The following is a 21,683-nucleotide window of genomic DNA, read 5'->3' on the forward strand; positions in this document are numbered from 1 at the left end:
ACACACAGAGAGAGAGAGAGAGAGAGAGAGAGAGAGAGAGAGAGAGAGAGAGAGAGAGACAGACAGAGAGACAGACAGACAGACAGACAGACAGACAGACAGACAGACAGACAGACAGACAGAGAGACAGAGACAGAGAGACAGAGACAGAAAGACAGAGAGAGAGAGACACAGAGAGAGAGGAAGACAGCAAGAAAGAGTCACAAGATCTTATAGTTTTATAATTGAGCTGAAGATGTAGTTTCACCTCTAGTACGTTCCTTTCTTTCAAGGAATTTCTTACTCTAGGTTTAGTATCTGCACACTATCTTCCTTATTTGTAAGTATTGTGTTTAAATTTTAATGTCAACAAAAGGTAGTTGATTAATCGCGCATGCACCGCTGGACGTTTATGGCTCTTTGGAAACCGCGTCCTTGTTATTTGTATTGACACCTGTGTATCAATGGAGTCCTGATGATCCACGAGCCGCTATTGCCTCACAAAGCCAACGACGCTAAGCTGTTGTAAACACTGGTCAACAAGAGTGAATGGGAAGGAAAATCCTCACAACAAAAACCGTTCCAGTGTTATTTCACACGTACAGCCATGTTGTCTCAAATCTATAGAGACGTAAACAAAAGATTTTGATTCATGTTGGACTATTGTGCGGTCGGTCTAAGAAAAACGCTAGAGGCGGAAACAACAACTGCGTAAAATCTACTGACCAAGCTACGGTCATTCTTCTCGCTGAAGCGTACAAGGATTTTGATTGGCTGTGGTAGAAGGAAGGGAGGAGCATCATGGAATATAAAACCAGCACTCCCGGGCATCCTCCAGTTCATCGTATCGCTTTTGCAGTGAGAGGACGTTGGTGTTTCAGTGTACCCGAGTGTCATTTCTGCACATCTCTCGTGTATTTTCAAGTATGGAAAGTGTTGCAGTTCCTGCAGTGAGGTTCATTGCTGGTGACTTTTGGTCATCCGTGAAGATGAGGCAAGTGCGTGTTCTGTGCCAGAAGACGAGCACACCCGTCCAAGTGTTGGAAGCGGCAATGGAAGACGACGACTCCATTCGCAAGGTCATCAAGAGGATAGGTCTCACTGACCGCCGAGGCCGCGACAGTTGGCGTGAGGTTTTCAAGGAAATCAGCTTCATGGGCAACGTCTCACACCCGCATATCATGAAGATGGACTGGGCGGTGAGGTGCAAGGGCTTTGTAGCTATTTGCATGCCTCTGTGCTCACGAGGATCTTTGCACGATGCACGCCACAGTCTAAACGGAGAGCAGATAGAGCGTTACTTTGTGCAGATCGCCTGTGCACTGAGATATCTTCACGTTAGGTGCGCTGTGCACGGGGACGTGAAGCCCGCCAACATTTTGCTAGATGAATCCAACAACGCTATTCTTGGCGACCTGGGGATGTCCCGCTTCTTGGCCCGCGGACAAGATCGAGTGAGAAGCTGGAGTATACTTGGAACAAGAGGCTTCCTCGCTCCAGAGATCCAGTCTGACGTCATCGTAGATCCTTTTCTGGTGAGTAACTGCAGACTTTTCTTTTCAGTGAGCTTGATTGTTTGCTAGTTTATCACTATTTTGTTTAGCTTCCTTTTGTTGTGCAGGTTTGTAGTTGCTTTGTTTGTTTCTTTCTCGGTCTATCTGTGCGTTTTGCGTTCGTTTTGTTATTCTCTTGTTGTTTCTGTTGTTAGTAGTAATGTTTTCCCTTACCTGTTGTTTGTAAGCTGTGATTTTCTTTTCCTAAGGCCATGTATGTATTACTTCCTTCCTTTGTTTTTCTGTCGTGGTTTTGTTTATTCCTGTCTGCTGCTGTGTTTATAATTCATTATCTTTATTGATTTACCTTTTCTTCTTTCTGAGTGCTCCGTGAACGTCTTTGTATACTACGCGACTGTTATTTCTAGGTACCATTTGCTCACTCTTGACAAACACTATAGATCTCTGACATTTTTGTCTCTACGCAGACGGACGCGTACGCACTTGGAGCAACGCTGTGGTGTCTGGTCTTCAAACGTAACCCTCGCAACTGGGAGGATCTTCTGACCGCCATGGAGTCCGACAGCACCCTGCTGCCACGCTTGGGTTTCCACAGGTAAGCACGCCATTCTTTGGGTTCTTTAGCACAGCCTTTTTAATTTTTAAAACCTAGTTCTGCTCAGCTCTCTTAACTGTTATCATTACTGCTTTTAATTCCTCCTCGGTGAAAGATGAATTGTTTCTTTAGCACGTTCTTGCTTGATGTCTGTCACGTTTAAGCTCTAGCCATGTCATCCTATTTACAATCTACTTGCTTTCTCTCGAAGTTGCCAGTTGCTTATCTCAGTGCCATTGTTTACTCCACAGATTCGTTCTCTCCAGGCTTGTACAGAACAACCCACGACTCCGACTTTCAGTCTGCGATCTCCTGGCATTTCTGCGTTTGCGCTTTGAGAGGTTCAGGGTAATCATAGACTGTCTGTAAAGGGTGCAAGTGCTGTATTTACATGCTTTATTTTCACTTCACTAACAAACGTTTTTTCTTAGTTTTCTGATTTTTCTCAGCTCCCGTTGAATTAATATAACTAATACCCTAACTGCTCATTAAAAAAATTGAAGTACTAATTGGACTACTAATTTGCTGACAAATGTTTCCACTCAACAACATGTGCCCCGTGTTTTGTACCTGTGTCTGTCTTAAACTACAGATAACTAGAAGACAGACCACTTGGTCCTGCGGATGGTGTGAAGAAGGAAGAAAAGCAGGAAGCAGGTCACACCAAGGCAAGCATCGCGTTTGTAACATCACAGCTGAGATGATCATGTGCGTAATTACCAGTCGACGAGGACTTGCACATGTTGCTGGTGAGTAGTTACCTTCAGCCACTAAGGTGGGGTTTCTACCTACAAAGTGATCTCAACATTTTCTCTATTTAATCTTAACACAATTGTCTCCCTGTTATTGGAAAACTTAGGTTCTGTCTAACACGCTGGTTTTTCTCTCGTTTTTTTTTTTTCTGTGTTTCCATTAATATGTTACTAACGAGCAGTAATTATTCCAAACACTGTGGGGGCAGTGCTTGGTTTAGTCGCCACCTTTGGTTTTTTTGTGTTCCAATAACTACTTTTTAATTAATAATCCTTACAATATGAACTGTAGCTCCAACTTACTCTTGTTAGCAAAATGTACTAATCTTATCATTTACATTCGTGTACTGACCCAACTCATAACACTAACATTTTTAACCTTACTAACGACTAATATAACCCAGACGTGAGCGCTCGGTAGCGCCGTCTTTTTAATCAGGCCTCGGTGTACAGTGTACTCTGAGACGGTCCCAAGCCCGTGGAAACTGAGAGGGAAAAGACCATGACGACAACAAGAACAAAAATCAAAGTAGTATCTCATCGGTGTGTTTGTGATTCCATAGAGTAAATTGTTTGACAGATATTTACGAAAACGTGTTTTTCTGGGGTTTTGTTTTGGGCTGGAAGTGTAAGTTTAACATTCTTCAAACTCATTTACACATCGCACCGTCAAAATAAGATTTAAACTGATACCAATTTGAGCGTTAGAAAACCTGTAGTCAAATTAAAAGAAATATTTCGTTTGGTGTCACAGACCACAAGCCAATAACAGAAGAAAAAAATATCAGAAGTTACCGATTGCAGTATACAGAATAAGTAGTTTCTTTGTTGTTGTTTCTTTACCTTTGGAAAACAAGCAAATGCCAGGTTCCGTCCCCAAGATATCCACGGAGAATGTTAATTTTTGATCCCTTCTTTCTTGGACTAACGGAGACAACCGAATTTGAGTCTTTGTTCTTTGCCGATTTCGTCTCTGTATTAACATAAGCTGTCAAAGATCATGTAAATTGATATTTCAAATATTTCATTTTTATCCTATTCTTGATCGGATTTTAATTTTCTGTCAAATTCATTTTTGAACAGCACAAACAGAAACAAAATTACAAACTCATTCTCATCAGTTAACGCACTCTCACCCCAAATACACGAACGAACACACATAAAAGCACACACACACACAAACACACACGGAGAGAGAGAGAGAGAGAGAGAGAGAGAGAGAGAGAGAGAGAGAGAGAGAGACAGACAGACAGACAGAGAGACACAGAGAGAGACAGAGAGACAGAGAGACAGAGAGACAGAGAGACAGAGAGACAGAGAGAGAGAGAGAGACACAGAGAGACACAGAGAGACACAGAGAGAGACAGAGAGAGACACAGAGAGAGAGAGAGAGAGACAGAAAGAAAGAGTCATAAGATCTTATAGTTTTATAATTGAGCTGAAGATGTAGTTTCACCTCTAGTACGTTCCTTTCTTTCAAGGAATTTCTTACTCTAGGTTTAGTATCTGCACACTATATCGCTTATTAGTAAGTATTGTGTTTAAATTTTAATGTCAACAAAAGGTAGTTGATTAATCGCGCATGCACCGCTGAACGTTTATGGCTCTTTGGAAACCCGCGTCCTTGTTATTTGTATTGACACCTGTGTATCAATGGAGTCCTGATGACCCACGAGCCGCTATTGCCTCACAAAGCCAACGACGCTAAGCTGTTGTAAACACTGGTCAACAAGAGTGAATGGGAAGGAAAATCCTCACAACAAAAACCGTTCCAGTGTTATTTCACACGTACAGCCATGTTGTCTCAAATCTATAGAGACGTAAACAAAAGATTTCGATTCATGTTGGACTATTGTGCGGTGGGTCTAAGAAAAACGCTAGAGGCGGAAACAACAACTGCGTAAAATCTACTGACCAAGCTACGGTCATTCTTCTCGCTGAAGCGTACAAGGATTTTGATTGGCTGTGGTAGAAGGAAGGGAGGAGCATCATGGAATATAAAACCAGCATTCCCGGGCATCCTCCAGTTCATCGTATCGCTTTTGCAATGAGAGGACGTTGGTGTTTCAGTGTACCCGAGTGTCATTTCTGCACATCTCTCGTGTATTTTCAAGTATGGAAAGTGTTGCAGTTCCTGCAGTGAGGTTCATTGCTGGTGACTTTTGGTCATCCGTGAAGATGAGGCAAGTGCGTGTTCTGTGCCAGAAGACGAGCACACCCGTCCAAGTGTTGGAAGCGGCAATGGAAGACGACGACTCCATTCGCAAGGTCATCAAGAGGATAGGTCTCACTGACCGCCGAGGCCGCGACAGTTGGCGTGAGGTTTTCAAGGAAATCAGCTTCATGGGCAACGTCTCACACCCGCATATCATGAAGATGGACTGGGCGGTGAGGTGCAAGGGCTTTGTAGCTATTTGCATGCCTCTGTGCTCACGAGGATCTTTGCACGATGCACGCCACAGTCTAAACGGAGAGCAGATAGAGCGTTACTTTGTGCAGATCGCCTGTGCACTGAGATATCTTCACGTTAGGTGCGCTGTGCACGGGGACGTGAAGCCCGCCAACATTTTGCTAGATGAATCCAACAACGCTATTCTTGGCGACCTGGGGATGTCCCACTTCTTGGCCCGCGGACAAGATCGAGTGAGGAGCTGGAGTATACTTGGAACAAGAGGCTTCCTCGCTCCAGAGATCCAGTCTGACCTCATCGTAGATCCTTTTCTGGTGCGTAACTGCAGACTTTTCTTTTCAGTGAGCATGTTTGTTTGCTAGTTTATCACTATTTTGTTTAGCTTCCTTTTGTTGTGCAGGTTTTTAGTTGCTTTGTTTGTTTCTTTCTCGGTCTATCTGTGCGTTTTGCGTTCGTTTTGTTATTCTCTTGTTGTTTCTGTTGTTAGTAGTAATGTTTTCCCTTACCTGTTGTTTGTAAGCTGTGATTTTCTTTTCTTAAGGTCATGTATGTATTACTTCCTTCCTTTGTTTTTCTGTCGTGGTTTTGTTTATTCCTGTCTGCTGCTGTGTTTATAATTCATTATCTTTATTTATTTACCTTTTCTTCTTTCTGAGTGCTCCGTGAACGTCTTTGTGTACTACGGCGACTGTTATTTCTAGGTACCATTTGCTCACTCTTGAAAAACACTGTAGATCTCTGACATTTTTGTCTCTACACAGACGGACACGTACGCACTTGGAGCAACGCTGTGGTGTCTGGTCTTCAAACGTAACCCTCGCAACTGGGAGGATCTTCTGACCGCTATGGAGTCCGACAGCACCCTGCTGCAACGCTTGGGTTTCCACAGGTAAGCACGCCATTCTTTGGGTTCTTTAGCACAGCCTTTTTAATTTTTAAAACCTAGTTCTGCTCAGCTCTCTTAACTGTTATCATTACTGCTTTTAATTCCTCCTCGGTGAAAGATGAATTGTTTCTTTAGCACGTTCTTGCTTGATGTCTGTCACGTTTAAGCTCTAGCCATGTCATCCTATTTACAATCTACTTGCTTTCTCTCGAAGTTGCCAGTTGCTTATCTCAGTGCCATTGTTTACTCCACAGATTCGTTCTCTCCAGGCTTGTACAGAACAACCCACGACTCCGACTTTCAGTCTGCGATCTCCTGGCATTTCTGCGTGTGCGCTTTGAGAGGTTCAGGGTAATCATAGACTGTCTGTAAAGGGTGCAAGTGCTGTATTTACATGCTTTATTTTCACTTCACTAACAAACGTTTTTTCTTAGTTTTCTGATTTTTCTCAGCTCCCGTTGAATTAATATAACTAATACCCTAACTGCTCATTAAAAAAATTGAAATACTAATTGGACTACTAATTTGCTGACAAATGTTTCCACTCAACAACCAGTGCCCCGTGTTTTGTACCTGTGTCTGTCTTACACTACAGGTAACTAGAAGACAGACCACTTGGTCCTGCGGATGGTGTGAAGAAGGAAGAAAAGCAGGAAGCAGGTCACACCAAGGCAAGCATCGCGTTTGTAACATCACAGCTGAGATGATCATGTGCGTAATTACCAGTCGACGAGGACTTGCACATGTTGCTGGTGAGTAGTTACCTTCAGCCACTAAGGTGGGGTTTCTACCTACAAAGTGATCTCAACATTTTCTCTATTTAATCTTAACACAGTTGTCTCCCTGTTATTGGAAAACTTAAGTTCTGTCTAACACGCTGGTTTTTCTCTCGTTTGTTTTTTCTGTGTTTCCATTAATATGTTACTAACGAGCAGTAATTATTCCAAACACTGTGGGGGCAGTGCTTGGTTTAGTCGCCACCTTTGGTTTTTTTGTGTTCCAATAACTACTTTTTAATTAATAATCCTTACAATATGAACTGTAGCTCCAACTTACTCTTGTTAGCAAAATGTACTAATCTTATCATTTACATTCGTGTACTGACCCAACTCATAACACTAACATTTTTAACCTTACTAACGACTAATATAACCCAGACGTGAGCGCTCGGTAGCGCCGTCTTTTTAATCAGGCCTCGGTGTACAGTGTACTCTGAGACGGTCCCAAGCCCGTGGAAACTGAGAGGGAAAAGACCATGACGACAACAAGAACAAAAATCAAAGTAGTATCTCATCGGTGTGTTTGTGATTCCATAGAGTAAATTGTTTGACAGATATTTACGAAAACGTGTTTTTCTGGGGTTTTGTTTTGGGCTTGAAGTGTAAGTTTAACATTCTTCAAACTCATTTACACATCGCACCGTCAAAATAAGATTTAAACTGATACCAATTTGAGCGTTAGAAAACCTGTAGTCAAATTAAAAGAAATATTTCGTTTGGTGTCACAGACCACAAGCCAATAACAGAAGAAAAAAATATCAGAAGTTACCGATTGCAGTATACAGAATAAGTAGTTTCTTTGTTGTTGTTTCTTTACCTTTGGAAAACAAGTAAATGCCAGGTTCCGTCCCCAAGATATCCACGGAGAATGTTAATTTTTTATCCCTTCTTTCTTGGACTAACGGAGACAACCGAATTTGAGTCTTTGTTCTTTGCCGATTTCGTCTCTGTATTAACATAAGCTGTCAAAGATCATGTAAATTGATATTTCAAATATTTCATTTTTATCCTATTCTTGATCGGATTTTAATTTTCTGTCAAATTCATTTTTGAACAGCACAAACAGAAACAAAATTACAAACTCATTCTCATCAGTTAACGCACTCTCACCCCAAATACACGAACGAACACACATAAAAGCACACACACACACACACACACACACACACACACACACACACAGAGAGAGAGAGAGAGAGAGAGAGAGAGAGAGAGACAGAGAGAGACAGAGAGACAGAGAGACAGAGAGACAGAGAGACAGAGAGACAGAGAGAGACAGAGAGAGAGAGAGAGAGAGAGACAGAGAGACAGATAGAGAGACAGAGAGAGGCACAGAGAGAGAGAGACAGAAAGAAAGAGTCATAAGATCTTATAGTTTTATAATTGAGCTGAAGATGTAGTTTCACCTCTAGTACGTTCCTTTCTTTCAAGGAATTTCTTACTCTAGGTTTAGTATCTGCACACTATATCGCTTATTAGTAAGTATTGTGTTTAAATTTTAATGTCAACAAAAGGTAGTTGATTAATCGCGCATGCACCGCTGGACGTTTATGGCTCTTTGGAAACCCGCGTCCTTGTTATTTGTATTGACACCTGTGTATCAATGGAGTCCTGATGATCCACGAGCCGCTATTGCCTCACAAAGCCAACGACGCTAAGCTGTTGTAAACACTGGTCAACAAGAGTGAATGGGAAGGAAAATCCTCACAACAAAAACCGTTCCAGTGTTATTGACACACGTACAGCCATGTTGTCTCAAATCTATAGAGACGTAAACAAAAGATTTTGATGAATGATGGACTATTGTGCGGTCGGTCTAAGAAAAACGCTAGAGGCGGAAACAACAACTGCGTAAAATCTACTGACCAAGCTACGGTCATTCTTCTCGCTGAAGCGTACAAGGATTTTGATTGGCTGTGGTAGAAGGAAGGGAGGAGCATCATGGAATATAAAACCAGCATTCCCGGGCATCCTCCAGTTCATCGTATCACTTTTGCAGTGAGAGGACGTTGGTGTTTCAGTGTACCCGAGTGTCATTTCTGCACATCTCTCGTGTATTTTCAAGTATGGAAAGTGTTGCAGTTCCTGCAGTGAGGTTCATTGCTGGTGACTTTTGGTCATCCGTGAAGATGAGGCAAGTGCGTGTTCTGTGCCAGAAGACGAGCACACCCGTCCAAGTGTTGGAAGCGGCAATGGAAGACGACGACTCCATTCGCAAGGTCATCAAGAGGATAGGTCTCACTGACCGCCGAGGCCGCGACAGTTGGCGTGAGGTTTTCAAGGAAATCAGCTTCATGGGCAACGTCTCACACCCGCATATCATGAAGATGGACTGGGCGGTGAGGTGCAAGGGCTTTGTAGCTATTTGCATGCCTCTGTGCTCACGAGGATCTTTGCACGATGCACTCCACAGTCTAAATGGAGAGCAGATAGAGCGTTACTTTGTGCAGATCGCCTGTGCACTGAGATATCTTCACGTTAGGTGCGCTGTGCACGGGGACGTGAAGCCCGCCAACATTTTGCTAGATGAATCCAACAACGCTATTCTTGGCGACCTGGGGATGTCCCGCTTCTTGGCCCGCGGACAAGATCGAGTAAGAAGCTGGAGTATACTTGGAACAAGAGGCTTCCTCGCTCCAGAGATCCAGTCTGACGTCATCGTAGATCCTTTTCTGGTGAGTAACTGCAGACTTTTCTTTTCAGCGAGCTTGTTTGTTTGCTAGTTTATAACTATTTTGTTTAGCTTCCTTTTGTTGTGCAGGTTTGTAGTTGCTTTGTTTGTTTCTTTCTCGGTCTATCTGTGCGTTTTGCGTTCGTTTTGTTATTCTCTTGTTGTTTCTGTTGTTAGTAGTAATGTTTTCCCTTACCTGTTGTTTGTAAGCTGTGATTTTCTTTTCTTAAGGCCATGTATGTATTACTTCCTTCCTTTGTTTTTCTGTCGTGGTTTTGTTTATTCCTGTCTGCTGCTGTGTTTATAATTCATTATCTTTATTTATTTAAATTTTCTTCTTTCTGAGTGCTCCGTGAACGTCTTTGTATACTACGGCGACTGTTATTTCTAGGTACCATTTGCTCACTCTTGACAAACACTATAGATCTCTGACATTTTTGTCTCTACGCAGACGGACGCGTACGCACTTGGAGCAACGCTGTGGTGTCTGGTCTTCAAACGTAACCCTCGCAACTGGGAGGATCTTCTGACCGCTATGGAGTCCGACAGCACCCTGCTGCCACGCTTGGGTTTCCACAGGTAAGCACGCCATTCTTTGGGTTCTTTAGCACAGCCTTTTTAATTTTTAAAACCTAGTTCTGCTCAGATCTCTTAACTGTTATCATTACTGCTTTTAATTCCTCCTCGGTGAAAGATGAATTGTTTCTTTAGCACGTTCTTGCTTGATGTCTGTCACGTTTAAGCTCTAGCAATGTCATCCTATTTACAATCTACTTGCTTTCTCTCGAAGTTGCCAGTTGCTTATCTCAGTGCCATTGTTTACTCCACAGATTTGTTCTCTCCAGGCTTGTACAGAGCAACCCACGACTCCGACTTTCAGTCTGCGATCTCCTGGCATTTCTGCGTGTGCGCTTTGAGAGGTTCAGGGTAATCATAGACTGTCTGTAAAGGGTGCAAGTGCTGTATTTACCTGCTTTATTTTCACTTCACTAACAAACGTTTTTTCTTAGTTTTCAGATTTTTCTCAGCTCCCGTTGAATTAATATAACTAATACCCTAACTGCTCATTAAAAAAATTGAAGTACTAATTGGACTACTAATTTGCTGACAAATGTTTCCACTCAACAACATGTGCCCCGTGTTTTGTACCTGTGTCTGTCTTAAACTACAGATAACTAGAAGACAGACCACTTGGTCCTGCGGATGGTGTGAAGAAGGAAGAAAAGCAGGAAGCAGGTCACACCAAGGCAAGCATCGCGTTTGTAACATCACAGCTGAGATGATCATGTGCGTAATTACCAGTCGACGAGGACTTGCACATGTTGCTGGTGAGTAGTTACCTTCAGCCACTAAGGTGGGGTTTCTACCTAGAAAGTGATCTCAACAGTTTCTCTATTTAATCTTAACACAGTTGTCTCCCTGTTATTGGAAAACTTAGGTTCTGTCTAACACGCTGGTTTTTCTCTCGTTTGTTTTTTTCTGTGTTTCCATTAATATGTTACTAACGAGCAGTAATTATTCCAAACACTGTGGGGGCAGTGCTTGGTTTAGTCGACACCTTTGGGTTTTTTGTGTTCCAATAACTACTTTTTAATTAATAATCTTTACAATATGAACTGTAGCTCCAACTTACTCTTGTTAGCAAAATGTACTAATCTTATCATTTACATTCGTGTACTGACCCAACTCATAACACTAACATTTTTAACCTTACTAACGACTAATATAACCCAGACGTGAGCGCTCGGTAGCGCCGTCTTTTTAATCAGGCCTCGGTGTACAGTGTACTCTGAGACGGTCCCAAGCCCGTGGAAACTGAGAGGGAAAAGACCATGACGACAACAAGAACAAAAATCAAAGTAGTATCTCATCGGTGTGTTTGTGATTCCATAGAGTAAATTGTTTGACAGATATTTACGAAAACGTGTTTTTCTGGGGTTTTGTTTTGGGCTTGAAGTGTAAGTTTAACATTCTTCAAACTCATTTACACATCGCACCGTCAAAATAAGATTTAAACTGATACCAATTTGAGCGTTAGAAAACCTGTAGTCAAATTAAAAGAAATATTTCGTTTGGTGTCACAGACCACAAGCCAATAACAGAAGAAAAAAATATCAGAAGTTACCGATTGCAGTATACAGAATAAGTAGTTTCTTTGTTGTTGTTTCTTTACCTTTGGAAAACAAGCAAATGCCAGGTTCCGTCCCCAAGATATCCACGGAGAATGTTAATTTTTGATCCCTTCTTTCTTGGACTAACGGAGACAACCGAATTTGAGTCTTTGTTCTTTGCCGATTTCGTCTCTGTATTAACATAACCTGTCAAAGATCATGTAAATTGATATTTCAAATATTTCATTTTTATCCTATTCTTGATCGGATTTTAATTTTCTGTCAAATTCATTTTTGAACAGCACAAACAGAAACAAAATTACAAACTCATTCTCATCAGTTAACGCACTCTCACCCCAAATACACGAACGAACACACATAAAAGCACACACACACACACACACACAGAGAGAGAGAGAGAGAGAGAGAGAGAGAGAGAGAGAGAGAGAGAGAGAGAGACAGAGAGACAGAGAGACAGAGAGACAGAGAGACAGAGAGACAGAGAGACAGAGAGACAGAGAGACAGAGAGAGAGAGACAGAGAGACAGAGAGAGAGCATGAGAGAGACAGAGACAGAGAGAGAGACAGAAAGAAAGAGTCATAAGATCTTATAGTTTTATAATTGAGCTGAAGATGTAGTTTCACCTCTAGTACGTTCCTTTCTTTCAAGGAATTTCTTACTCTAGGTTTAGTATCTGCACACTATATCGCTTATTTGTAAGTATTGTGTTTAAATTTTAATGTCAACAAAAGGTAGTTGATTAATCGAACATGCACCGCTGGACGTTTATGGCTCTTTGGAAACACGCGTCCTTGTTATTTGTATTGACACCTGTGTATCAATGGAGTCCTGATGATCCACGAGCCGCTATTGCCTCACACAGACAACGACGCTAAGCTGTTGTAAACACTGGTCAACAAGAGTGAATGGGAAGGAAAATCCTCACAACAAAAACCGTTCCAGTGTTATTTCACACGTACAGCCATGTTGTCTCAAATCTATAGAGACGTAAACAAAAGATTTTGATTCATGTTGGACTATTGTGCGGTCGGTCTAAGAAAAACGCTAGAGGCGGAAACAACAACTGCGTAAAATCTACTGACCAAGCTACGGTCATTCTTCTCGCTGAAGCGTACAAGGATTTTGATTGGCTGTGGTAGAAGGAAGGGAGGAGCATCATGGAATATAAAACCAGCATTCCCGGGCATCCTCCAGTTCATCGTATCGCTTTTGCAGTGAGAGGACGTTGGTGTTTCAGTGTACCCGAGTGTTATTTCTGCGCATCTCTCGTGTATTTTCAAGTATGGAAAGTGTTGCAGTTCCTGCAGTGAGGTTCATTGCTGGTGACTTTTGGTCATCCGTGAAGATGAGGCAAGTGCGTGTTCTGTGCCAGAAGACGAGCACACCCGTCCAAGTGTTGGAAGCGGCAATGGAAGACGACGACTCCATTCGCAAGGTCATCAAGAGGATAGGTCTCACTGACCGCCGAGGCCGCGACAGTTGGCGTGAGGTTTTCAAGGAAATCAGCTTCATGGGCAACGTCTCACACCCGCATATCATGAAGATGGACTGGGCGGTGAGGTGCAAGGGCTTTGTAGCTATTTGCATGCCTCTGTGCTCACGAGGATCTTTGCACGATGCACGCCACAGTCTAAACGGAGAGCAGATAGAGCGTTACTTTGTGCAGATCGCCTGTGCACTGAGATATCTTCACGTTAGGTGCGCTGTGCACGGGGACGTGAAGCCCGCCAACATTTTGCTAGATGAATCCAACAACGCTATTCTTGGCGACCTGGGGATGTCCCGCTTCTTGGCCCGCGGACAAGATCGAGTGAGAAGCTGGAGTATACTTGGAACAAGAGGCTTCCTCGCTCCAGAGATCCAGTCTGACGTCATCGTAGATCCTTTTCTGGTGAGTAACTGCAGACTTTTCTTTTCAGTGAGCTTGTTTGTTTGCTAGTTTATCACTATTTTGTTTAGCTTCCTTTTGTTGTGCAGGTTTGTAGTTGCTTTGTTTGTTTCTTTCTCGGTCTATCTGTGCGTTTTGCGTTCGTTTTGTTATTCTCTTGTTGTTTCTGTTGTTAGTAGTAATGTTTTCCCTTACCTGTTGTTTGTAAGCTGTGATTTTCTTTTCTTAAGGCCATGTATGTATTACTTCCTTCCTTTGTTTTTCTGTCGTGGTTTTGTTTATTTCTGTCTGCTGCTGTGTTTATAATTCATTATCTTTATTTATTTACCTTTTCTTCTTTCTGAGTGCTCCGTGAACGTCTTTGTATACTACGGCGACTGTTATTTCTAGGTACCATTTGCTCACTCTTGACAAACACTATAGATCTCTGACATTTTTGTCTCTACGCAGACGGACGCGTACGCACTTGGAGCAACGCTGTGGTGTCTGGTCTTCAAACGTAACCCTCGCAACTGGGAGGATCTTCTGACCGCTATGGAGTCCGACAGCACCCTGCTGCCACGCTTGGGTTTCCACAGGTAAGCACGCCATTCTTTGGGTTCTTTAGCACAGCCTTTTTAATTTTTAAAACCTAGTTCTGCTCAGCTCTCTTAACTGTTATCATTACTGCTTTTAATTCCTCCTCGGTGAAAGATGAATTGTTTCTTTAGCACGTTCTTGCTTGATGTCTGTCACGTTTAAGCTCTAGCCATGTCATCCTATTTACAATCTACTTGCTTTCTCTCGAAGTTGCCAGTTGCTTATCTCAGTGCCATTGTTTACTCCACAGATTCGTTCTCTCCAGGCTTGTACAGAACAACCCACGACTCCGACTTTCAGTCTGCGATCTCCTGGCATTTCTGCGTGTGCGCTTTGAGAGGTTCAGGGTAATCATAGACTGTCTGTAAAGGGTGCAAGTGCTGTATTTACATGCTTTATTTTCACTTCACTAACAAACGTTTTTTCTTAGTTTTCTGATTTTTCTCAGCTCCCGTTGAATTAATATAACTAATACCCTAACTGCTCATTAAAAAAATTGAAGTACTAATTGGACTACTAATTTGCTGACAAATGTTTCCACTCAACAACATGTGCCCCGTGTTTTGTACCTGTGTCTGTCTTAAACTACAGATAACTAGAAGACAGACCACTTGGTCCTGCGGATGGTGTGAAGAAGGAAGAAAAGCAGGAAGCAGGTCACACCAAGGCAAGCATCGCGTTTGTAACATCACAGCTGAGATGATCATGTGCGTAATTACCAGTCGACGAGGACTTGCACATGTTGCTGGTGAGTAGTTACCTTCAGCCACTAAGGTGGGGTTTCTACCTACAAAGTGATCTCAACATTTTCTCTATTTAATCTTAACACAGTTGTCTCCCTGTTATTGGAAAACTTAGGTTCTGTCTAACACGCTGTTTTTTCTCTTGTTTGTTTTTTTTTCTGTGTTTCCATTAATATGTTACTAACGAGCAGTCATTATTCCAAACACTGTGGGGGCAGTGCTTGGTTTAGTCGCCACCTTTGATTTTTGTGTGTTCCAATAACTACTTTTTAATTAATAATCCTTACAATATGAACTGTAGCTCCAACTTACTCTTGTTAGCAAAATGTACTAATCTTATCATTTACATTCGTGTACTGACCCAACTCATAACACTAACATTTTTAACCTTACTAACGACTAATATAACCCAGACGTGAGCGCTCGGTAGCGCCGTCTTTTTAATCAGGCCTCGGTGTACAGTGTACTCTGAGACGGTCCCAAGCCCGTGGAAACTGAGAGGGAAAAGACCATGACGACAACAAGAACAAAAATCAAAGTAGTATCTCATGGGTGTGTTTGTGATTCCATAGAGTAAATTGTTTGACAGATATTTACGAAAACGTGTTTTTCTGGGGTTTTGTTTTGGGCTTGAAGTGTAAGTTTAACATTCTTCAAACTCATTTACACATCGCACCGTCAAAATAAGATTTAAACTGATACCAATTTGAGCGTTAGAAAACCTGTAGTCAAATTAAAAGAAATATTTCGTTTGGTGTCACAGACCACAAGCCAATAACAGAAGAAAAAAATATCAGAAGTTACCGATTGCAGTATACAGAATAAGTAGTTTCTTTGTTGTTGTTTCTTTACCTTTGGAAAACAAGTAAATGCCAGGTTCCGTCCCCAAGATATCCATGGAGAATGTTAATTTTTGATCCCTTCTTTCTTGGACTAACGGAGACAACCAAATTTGAGTCTTTGTTCTTTGCCGATTTCGTCTCTGTATTAACATAAGCTGTCAAAGATCATGTAAATTGATATTTCAAATATTTCATTTTTATTCTATTCTTGATCGGATTTTAATGTTCTGTAAAATTCATTTTTGAACAGCACAAACAGAAAGAAAATTACAAACTCATTCTCATCTGTTAACGCACTCTCACCCCAAATACACGAACGAACACACATAAAAGCACACACACACACACACACACACACACACACACACACGGAGAGAGAGAGAGAGAGAGAGAGAGAGAGAGAGAGAGAGAGAGAGAGAGAGACAGAGAGACAGAGAGAGACAGAGAGACAGAAAGACAGAGAGACAGAGAGACAGAGAGAGACAGAGAGAGAGAGAGAGAGAGAGAGAGACAGAGAGACAGATAGAGAGACAGAGAGAGGCACAGAGAGAGAGAGACAGAAAGAAAGAGTCATAAGATCTTATAGTTTTATAATTGAGCTGAAGATGTAGTTTCACCTCTAGTACGTTCCTTTCTTTCAAGGAATTTCTTACTCTAGGTTTAGTATCTGCACACTATATCGCTTATTAGTAAGTATTGTGTTTAAATTTTAATGTCAACAAAAGGTAGTTGATTAATCGCGCATACACCGCTGGACGTTTATGGCTCTTTGGAAACCCGCGTCCTTGTTATTTGTATTTTTGTATTGACACCTGTGTATCAATGGAGTCCTGATGATCCACGAGCCGCTATTGCCTCACAAAGCCAACGACGCTAAGCTGTTGTAAACACTGGTCAACAAGAGTGAATGGGAAGGAAAATCCTCACAACAAAAACCGTTCCAGTGTTATTTCACACGTACAGCCATGTTGTCTCAAATCTATAGAGACGTAAACAAAAGATTTTGATTCATGTTGGACTATTGTGCGGTCGGTCTAAGAAAAACGCTAGAGGCGGAAACAACAACTGCGTAAAATCTACTGACCAAGCTACGGTCATTCTTCTCGCTGAAGCGTACAAGGATTTTGATTGGCTGTGGTAGATGGAAGGGAGGAGCATCATGGAATATAAAACCAGCATTCCCGGGCATCCTCCAGTTCATCGTATCGCTTTTGCAGTGAGAGGACGTTGGTGTTTCAGTGTACCCGAGTGTCATTTCTGCACATCTCTCGTGTATTTTCAAGTATGGAAAGTGTTGCAGTTCCTGCAGTGAGGTTCATAGCTGGTGACTTTTGGTCATCCGTGAAGATGAGGCAAGTGCGTGTTCTGTGCCAGAAGACGAGCACACCCGTCCAAGTGTTGGAAGCGGCAATGGAAGACGACGACTCCATTCGCAAGGTCATCAAGAGGATAGGTCTCACTGACCGCCGAGGCCGCGACAGTTGGCGTGAGGTTTTCAAGGAAATCAGCTTCATGGGCAACGTCTCACACCCGCATATCATGAAGATGGACTGGGCGGTGAGGTGCAAGGGCTTTGTAGCTATTTGCATGCCTCTGTGCTCACGAGGATCTTTGCACGATGCACGCCACAGTCTAAACGGAGAGCAGATAGAGCGTTACTTTGTGCAGATCGCCTGTGCACTGAGATATCTTCACGTTAGGTGCGCTGTGCACGGGGACGTGAAGCCCGCCAACATTTTGCTAGATGAATCCAACAACGCTATTCTTGGCGACCTGGGGATGTCCCGCTTCTTGGCCCGCGGACAAGATCGAGTGAGAAGCTGGAGTATACTTGGAACAAGAGGCTTCCTCGCTCCAGAGATCCAGTCTGACGTCATTGTAGATCCTTTTCTGGTGAGTAACTGCAGACTTTTCTTTTCAGTGAGCTTGATTGTTTGCTAGTTTATCACTATTTTGTTTAGCTTCCTTTTGTTGTGCAGGTTTGTAGTTGCTTTGTTTGTTTCTTTCTCGGTCTATCTGTGCGTTTTGCGTTCGTTTTGTTATTCTCTTGTTGTTTCTGTTGTTAGTAGTAATGTTTTCCCTTACCTGTTGTTTGTAAGCTGTGATTTTCTTTTCTTAAGGCCATGTATGTATTACTTCCTTCCTTTGTTTTTCTGTCGTGGTTTTGTTTATTCCTGTCTGCTGCTGTGTTTATAATTCATTATCTTTATTTATTTACCTTTTCTTCTTTCTGAGTGCTCCGTGAACGTCTTTGTATACTACGGCGACTGTTATTTCTAGGTACCATTTGCTCACTCTTGACAAACACTATAGATCTCTGACATTTTTGTCTCTACGCAGACGGACGCGTACGCACTTGGAGCAACGCTGTGGTGTCTGGTCTTCAAACGTAACCCTCGCAACTGGGAGGATCTTCTGACCGCTATGGAGTCCGACAGCACCCTGCTGCCACGCTTGGGTTTCCACAGGTAAGCACGCCATTCTTTGGGTTCTTTAGCACAGCCTTTTTAATTTTTAAAACCTAGTTCTGCTCAGCTCTCTTAACTGTTATCATTACTGCTTTTAATTCCTCCTCGGTGAAAGATGAATTGTTTCTTTAGCACGTTCTTGCTTGATGTCTGTCACGTTTAAGCTCTAGCCATGTCATCCTATTTACAATCTACTTGCTTTCTCTCGAAGTTGCCAGTTGCTTATCTCAGTGCCATTGTTTACTCCACAGATTCGTTCTCTCCAGGCTTGTACAGAACAACCCACGACTCCGACTTTCAGTCTGCGATCTCCTGGCATTTCTGCGTGTGCGCTTTGAGAGGTTCAGGGTAATCATAGACTGTCTGTAAAGGGTGCAAGTGCTGTATTTACATGCTTTATTTTCACTTCACTAACAAACGTTTTTTCTTAGTTTTCTGATTTTTCTCAGCTCCCGTTGAATTAATATAACTAATACCCTAACTGCTCATTACAAAAATTGAAGTACTAATTGGACTACTAATTTGCTGACAAATGTTTCTACTCAACAACATGTGCCCCGTGTTTTGTACCTGTGTCTGTCTTAAACTACAGATAACTAGAAGACAGACCACTTGGTCCTGCGGATGGTGTGAAGAAGGAAGAAAAGCAGGAAGCAGGTCACACCAAGGCAAGCATCGCGTTTGTAACATCACAGCTGAGATGATCATGTGCGTAATTACCAGTCGACGAGGACTTGCACATGTTGCTGGTGAGTAGTTACCTTCAGCCACTAAGGTGGGGTTTCTAAGGTGGGGTTTCTACCTAGAAAGTGATCTCAACATTTTCTCTATTTAATCTTAACACAATTGTCTCCCTGTTATTGGAAAACTTAGGTTCTGTCTAACACGCTGGTTTTTCTCTCGTTTGTTTTTTTCTGTGTTTCCATTAATATGTTACTAACGAGCAGTAATTATTCCAAACACTGTGGGGGCAGTGCTTGGTTTAGTCGACACCTTTGGGTTTTTTTGTGTTCCAATAACTACTTTTTAATTAATAATCTTTACAATATGAACTGTAGCTCCAACTTACTCTTGTTAGCAAAATGTACTAATCTTATCATTTACATTCGTGTACTGACCCAACTCATAACACTAACATTTTTAACCTTACTAACGACTAATATAACCCAGACGTGAGCGCTCGGTAGCGCCGTCTTTTTAATCAGGCCTCGGTGTACAGTGTACTCTGAGACGGTCCCAAGCCCGTGGAAACTGAGAGGGAAAAGACCATGACGACAACAAGAACAAAAATCAAAGTAGTATCTCATCGGTGTGTTTGTGATTCCATAGAGTAAATTGTTTGACAGATATTTACGAAAACGTGTTTTTCTGGGGTTTTGTTTTGGGCTTGAAGTGTAAGTTTAACATTCTTCAAACTCATTTACACATCGCACCGTCAAAATAAGATTTAAACTGATACCAATTTGAGCGTTAGAAAACCTGTAGTCAAATTAAAAGAAATATTTCGTTTGGTGTCACAGACCACAAGCCAATAACAGAAGAAAAAAATATCAGAAGTTACCGATTGCAGTATACAGAATAAGTAGTTTCTTTGTTGTTGTTTCTTTACCTTTGGAAAACAAGTAAATGCCAGGTTCCGTCCCCAAGATATCCACGGAGAATGTTAATTTTTGATCCCTTCTTTCTTGGACTAACGGAGACAACCGAATTTGGGTCTTTGTTCTTTGCCGATTTCGTCTCTGTATTAACATAAGCTGTCAAAGATCATGTAAATTGATATTTCAAATATTTCATTTTTATCCTATTCTTGATCGGATTTTAATTTTCTGTCAAATTCATTTTTGAACAGCACAAACAGAAACAAAATTACAAACTCATTCTCATCAGTTAACGCACTCTCACCCCAAATACACGAACGAACACACATAAAAGCACACACACACACACACACACACACGGAGAGAGAGAGAGAGAGAGAGAGAGAGAGAGAGAGAGAGAGAGAGAGAGAGAGAGAGAGAGAGAGAGAGACAGAGACAGAGACAGAGAGAGACAGAGAGAGACAGAGAGAGAGAGAGAGAGACAGATAGAGAGACAGAGAGAGGCACAGAGAGAGAGAGAGAGACAGAAAGAAAGAGTCATAAGATCTTATAGTTTTATAATTGAGCTGAAGATGTAGTTTCACCTCTAGTACGTTCCTTTCTTTCAAGGAATTTCTTACTCTAGGTTTAGTATCTGCACACTATATCGCTTATTAGTAAGTATTGTGTTTAAATTTTAATGTCAACAAAAGGTAGTTGATTAATCGCTCATGCACCGCTGGACGTTTATGGCTCTTTGGAAACCCGCGTCCTTGTTATTTGTATTGACACCTGTGTATCAATGGAGTCCTGATGATCCACGAGCCGCTATTGCCTCACAAAGCCAACGACGCTAAGCTGTTGTAAACACTGGTCAACAAGAGTGAATGGGAAGGAAAATCCACACAACAAAAACCGTTCCAGTGTTATTTCACACGTACAGCCATGTTGTCTCAAATCTATAGAGACGTAAACAAAAGATTTTGATTCATGTTGGACTATTGTGCGGTCGGTCTAGGAAAAATGCTAGAGGCGGAAACAACAACTGCGTAAAATCTACTGACCAAGCTACGGTCATTCTTCTCGCTGAAGCGTACAAGGATTTGGATTGGCTGTGGTAGAAGGAAGGGAGGAGCATCATGGAATATAAAACCAGCATTCCCGGGCATCCTCCAGTTCATCGTATCGCTTTTGCAGTGAGAGGACGTTGGTGTTTCAGTGTACCCGAGTGTCATTTCTGCACATCTCTCGTGTATTTTCAAGTATGGAAAGTGTTGCAGTTCCTGCAGTGAGGTTCATTGCTGGTGACTTTTGGTCATCCGTGAAGATGAGGCAAGTGCGTGTTCTGTGCCAGAAGACGAGCACACCCGTCCAAGTGTTGGAAGCGGCAATGGAAGACGACGACTCCATTCGCAAGGTCATCAAGAGGATAGGTCTCACTGACCGCCGAGGCCGCGACAGTTGGCGTGAGGTTTTCAAGGAAATCAGCTTCATGGGCAACGTCTCACACCCGCATATCGTCGGCGGAGAATTCTAACCGTCCAACTCCGATTTCGTAAATTTTACAGGAGAGACAAAAAACTGAATTCAAAGGCTCCTATGGGGATTTACTATCTTTAAATGCGCTAGACTGGAATACATGACTCTACTTTTAAGTATTTAAAACAAAAGTGCCGAAATTTTATTATTTTAAGTGCTAAACCAGAGTTATACGGATAGACCGCTCAGTTTTGGATTTCTAACCGTCCAAGTGTCGACGAACGAATTGTTCGTTTAGAATTCTCCAACCCGGCGGGGACGCGACAGATTGAGTGCGTCGTTAAGTTTTTACTATAAAGCTACTAGGTCTATTTGATCCTCCATTCTC

At 42.1% G+C, this 21,683-nt stretch overlaps 2 protein-coding genes across 2 annotated transcripts; both read left to right on the forward strand.

Annotated features, from left to right (window-relative positions):
* The first annotated feature begins 13,001 nt into the window (after window positions 1–13,001).
* On the forward strand, window positions 13,002–13,658 carry LOC101858814 (L-type lectin-domain containing receptor kinase V.9-like). The gene has a single exon (XM_005110718.3). It carries the CDS (start codon window positions 13,002–13,004, stop codon window positions 13,656–13,658), a length of 657 nt encoding a protein of 218 aa, XP_005110775.3.
* A 3,397-nt stretch (window positions 13,659–17,055) lies between these two features.
* Window positions 17,056–17,712, forward strand: LOC101859051 (L-type lectin-domain containing receptor kinase V.9-like). Its single transcript, XM_013089350.1, has one exon. It carries the CDS (start codon window positions 17,056–17,058, stop codon window positions 17,710–17,712), a length of 657 nt encoding a protein of 218 aa, XP_012944804.1.
* Window positions 17,713–21,683: the final 3,971 nt, after the last annotated feature.

This window comes from Aplysia californica, unplaced genomic scaffold (assembly GCF_000002075.1).
Source record: "Aplysia californica isolate F4 #8 unplaced genomic scaffold, AplCal3.0 scaffold00934, whole genome shotgun sequence".
NCBI lineage: Eukaryota > Metazoa > Mollusca > Gastropoda > Aplysiida > Aplysiidae > Aplysia > Aplysia californica.

Bases quoted from the DNA above. Each gene is read 5' to 3' on its own strand.
- LOC101858814 (XM_005110718.3), top strand. From the start codon at position 13,002: ATGGAAAGTGTTGCAGTTCCTGCAGTGAGGTTCATTGCTGGTGACTTT.
- LOC101859051 (XM_013089350.1), top strand. From the start codon at position 17,056: ATGGAAAGTGTTGCAGTTCCTGCAGTGAGGTTCATAGCTGGTGACTTT.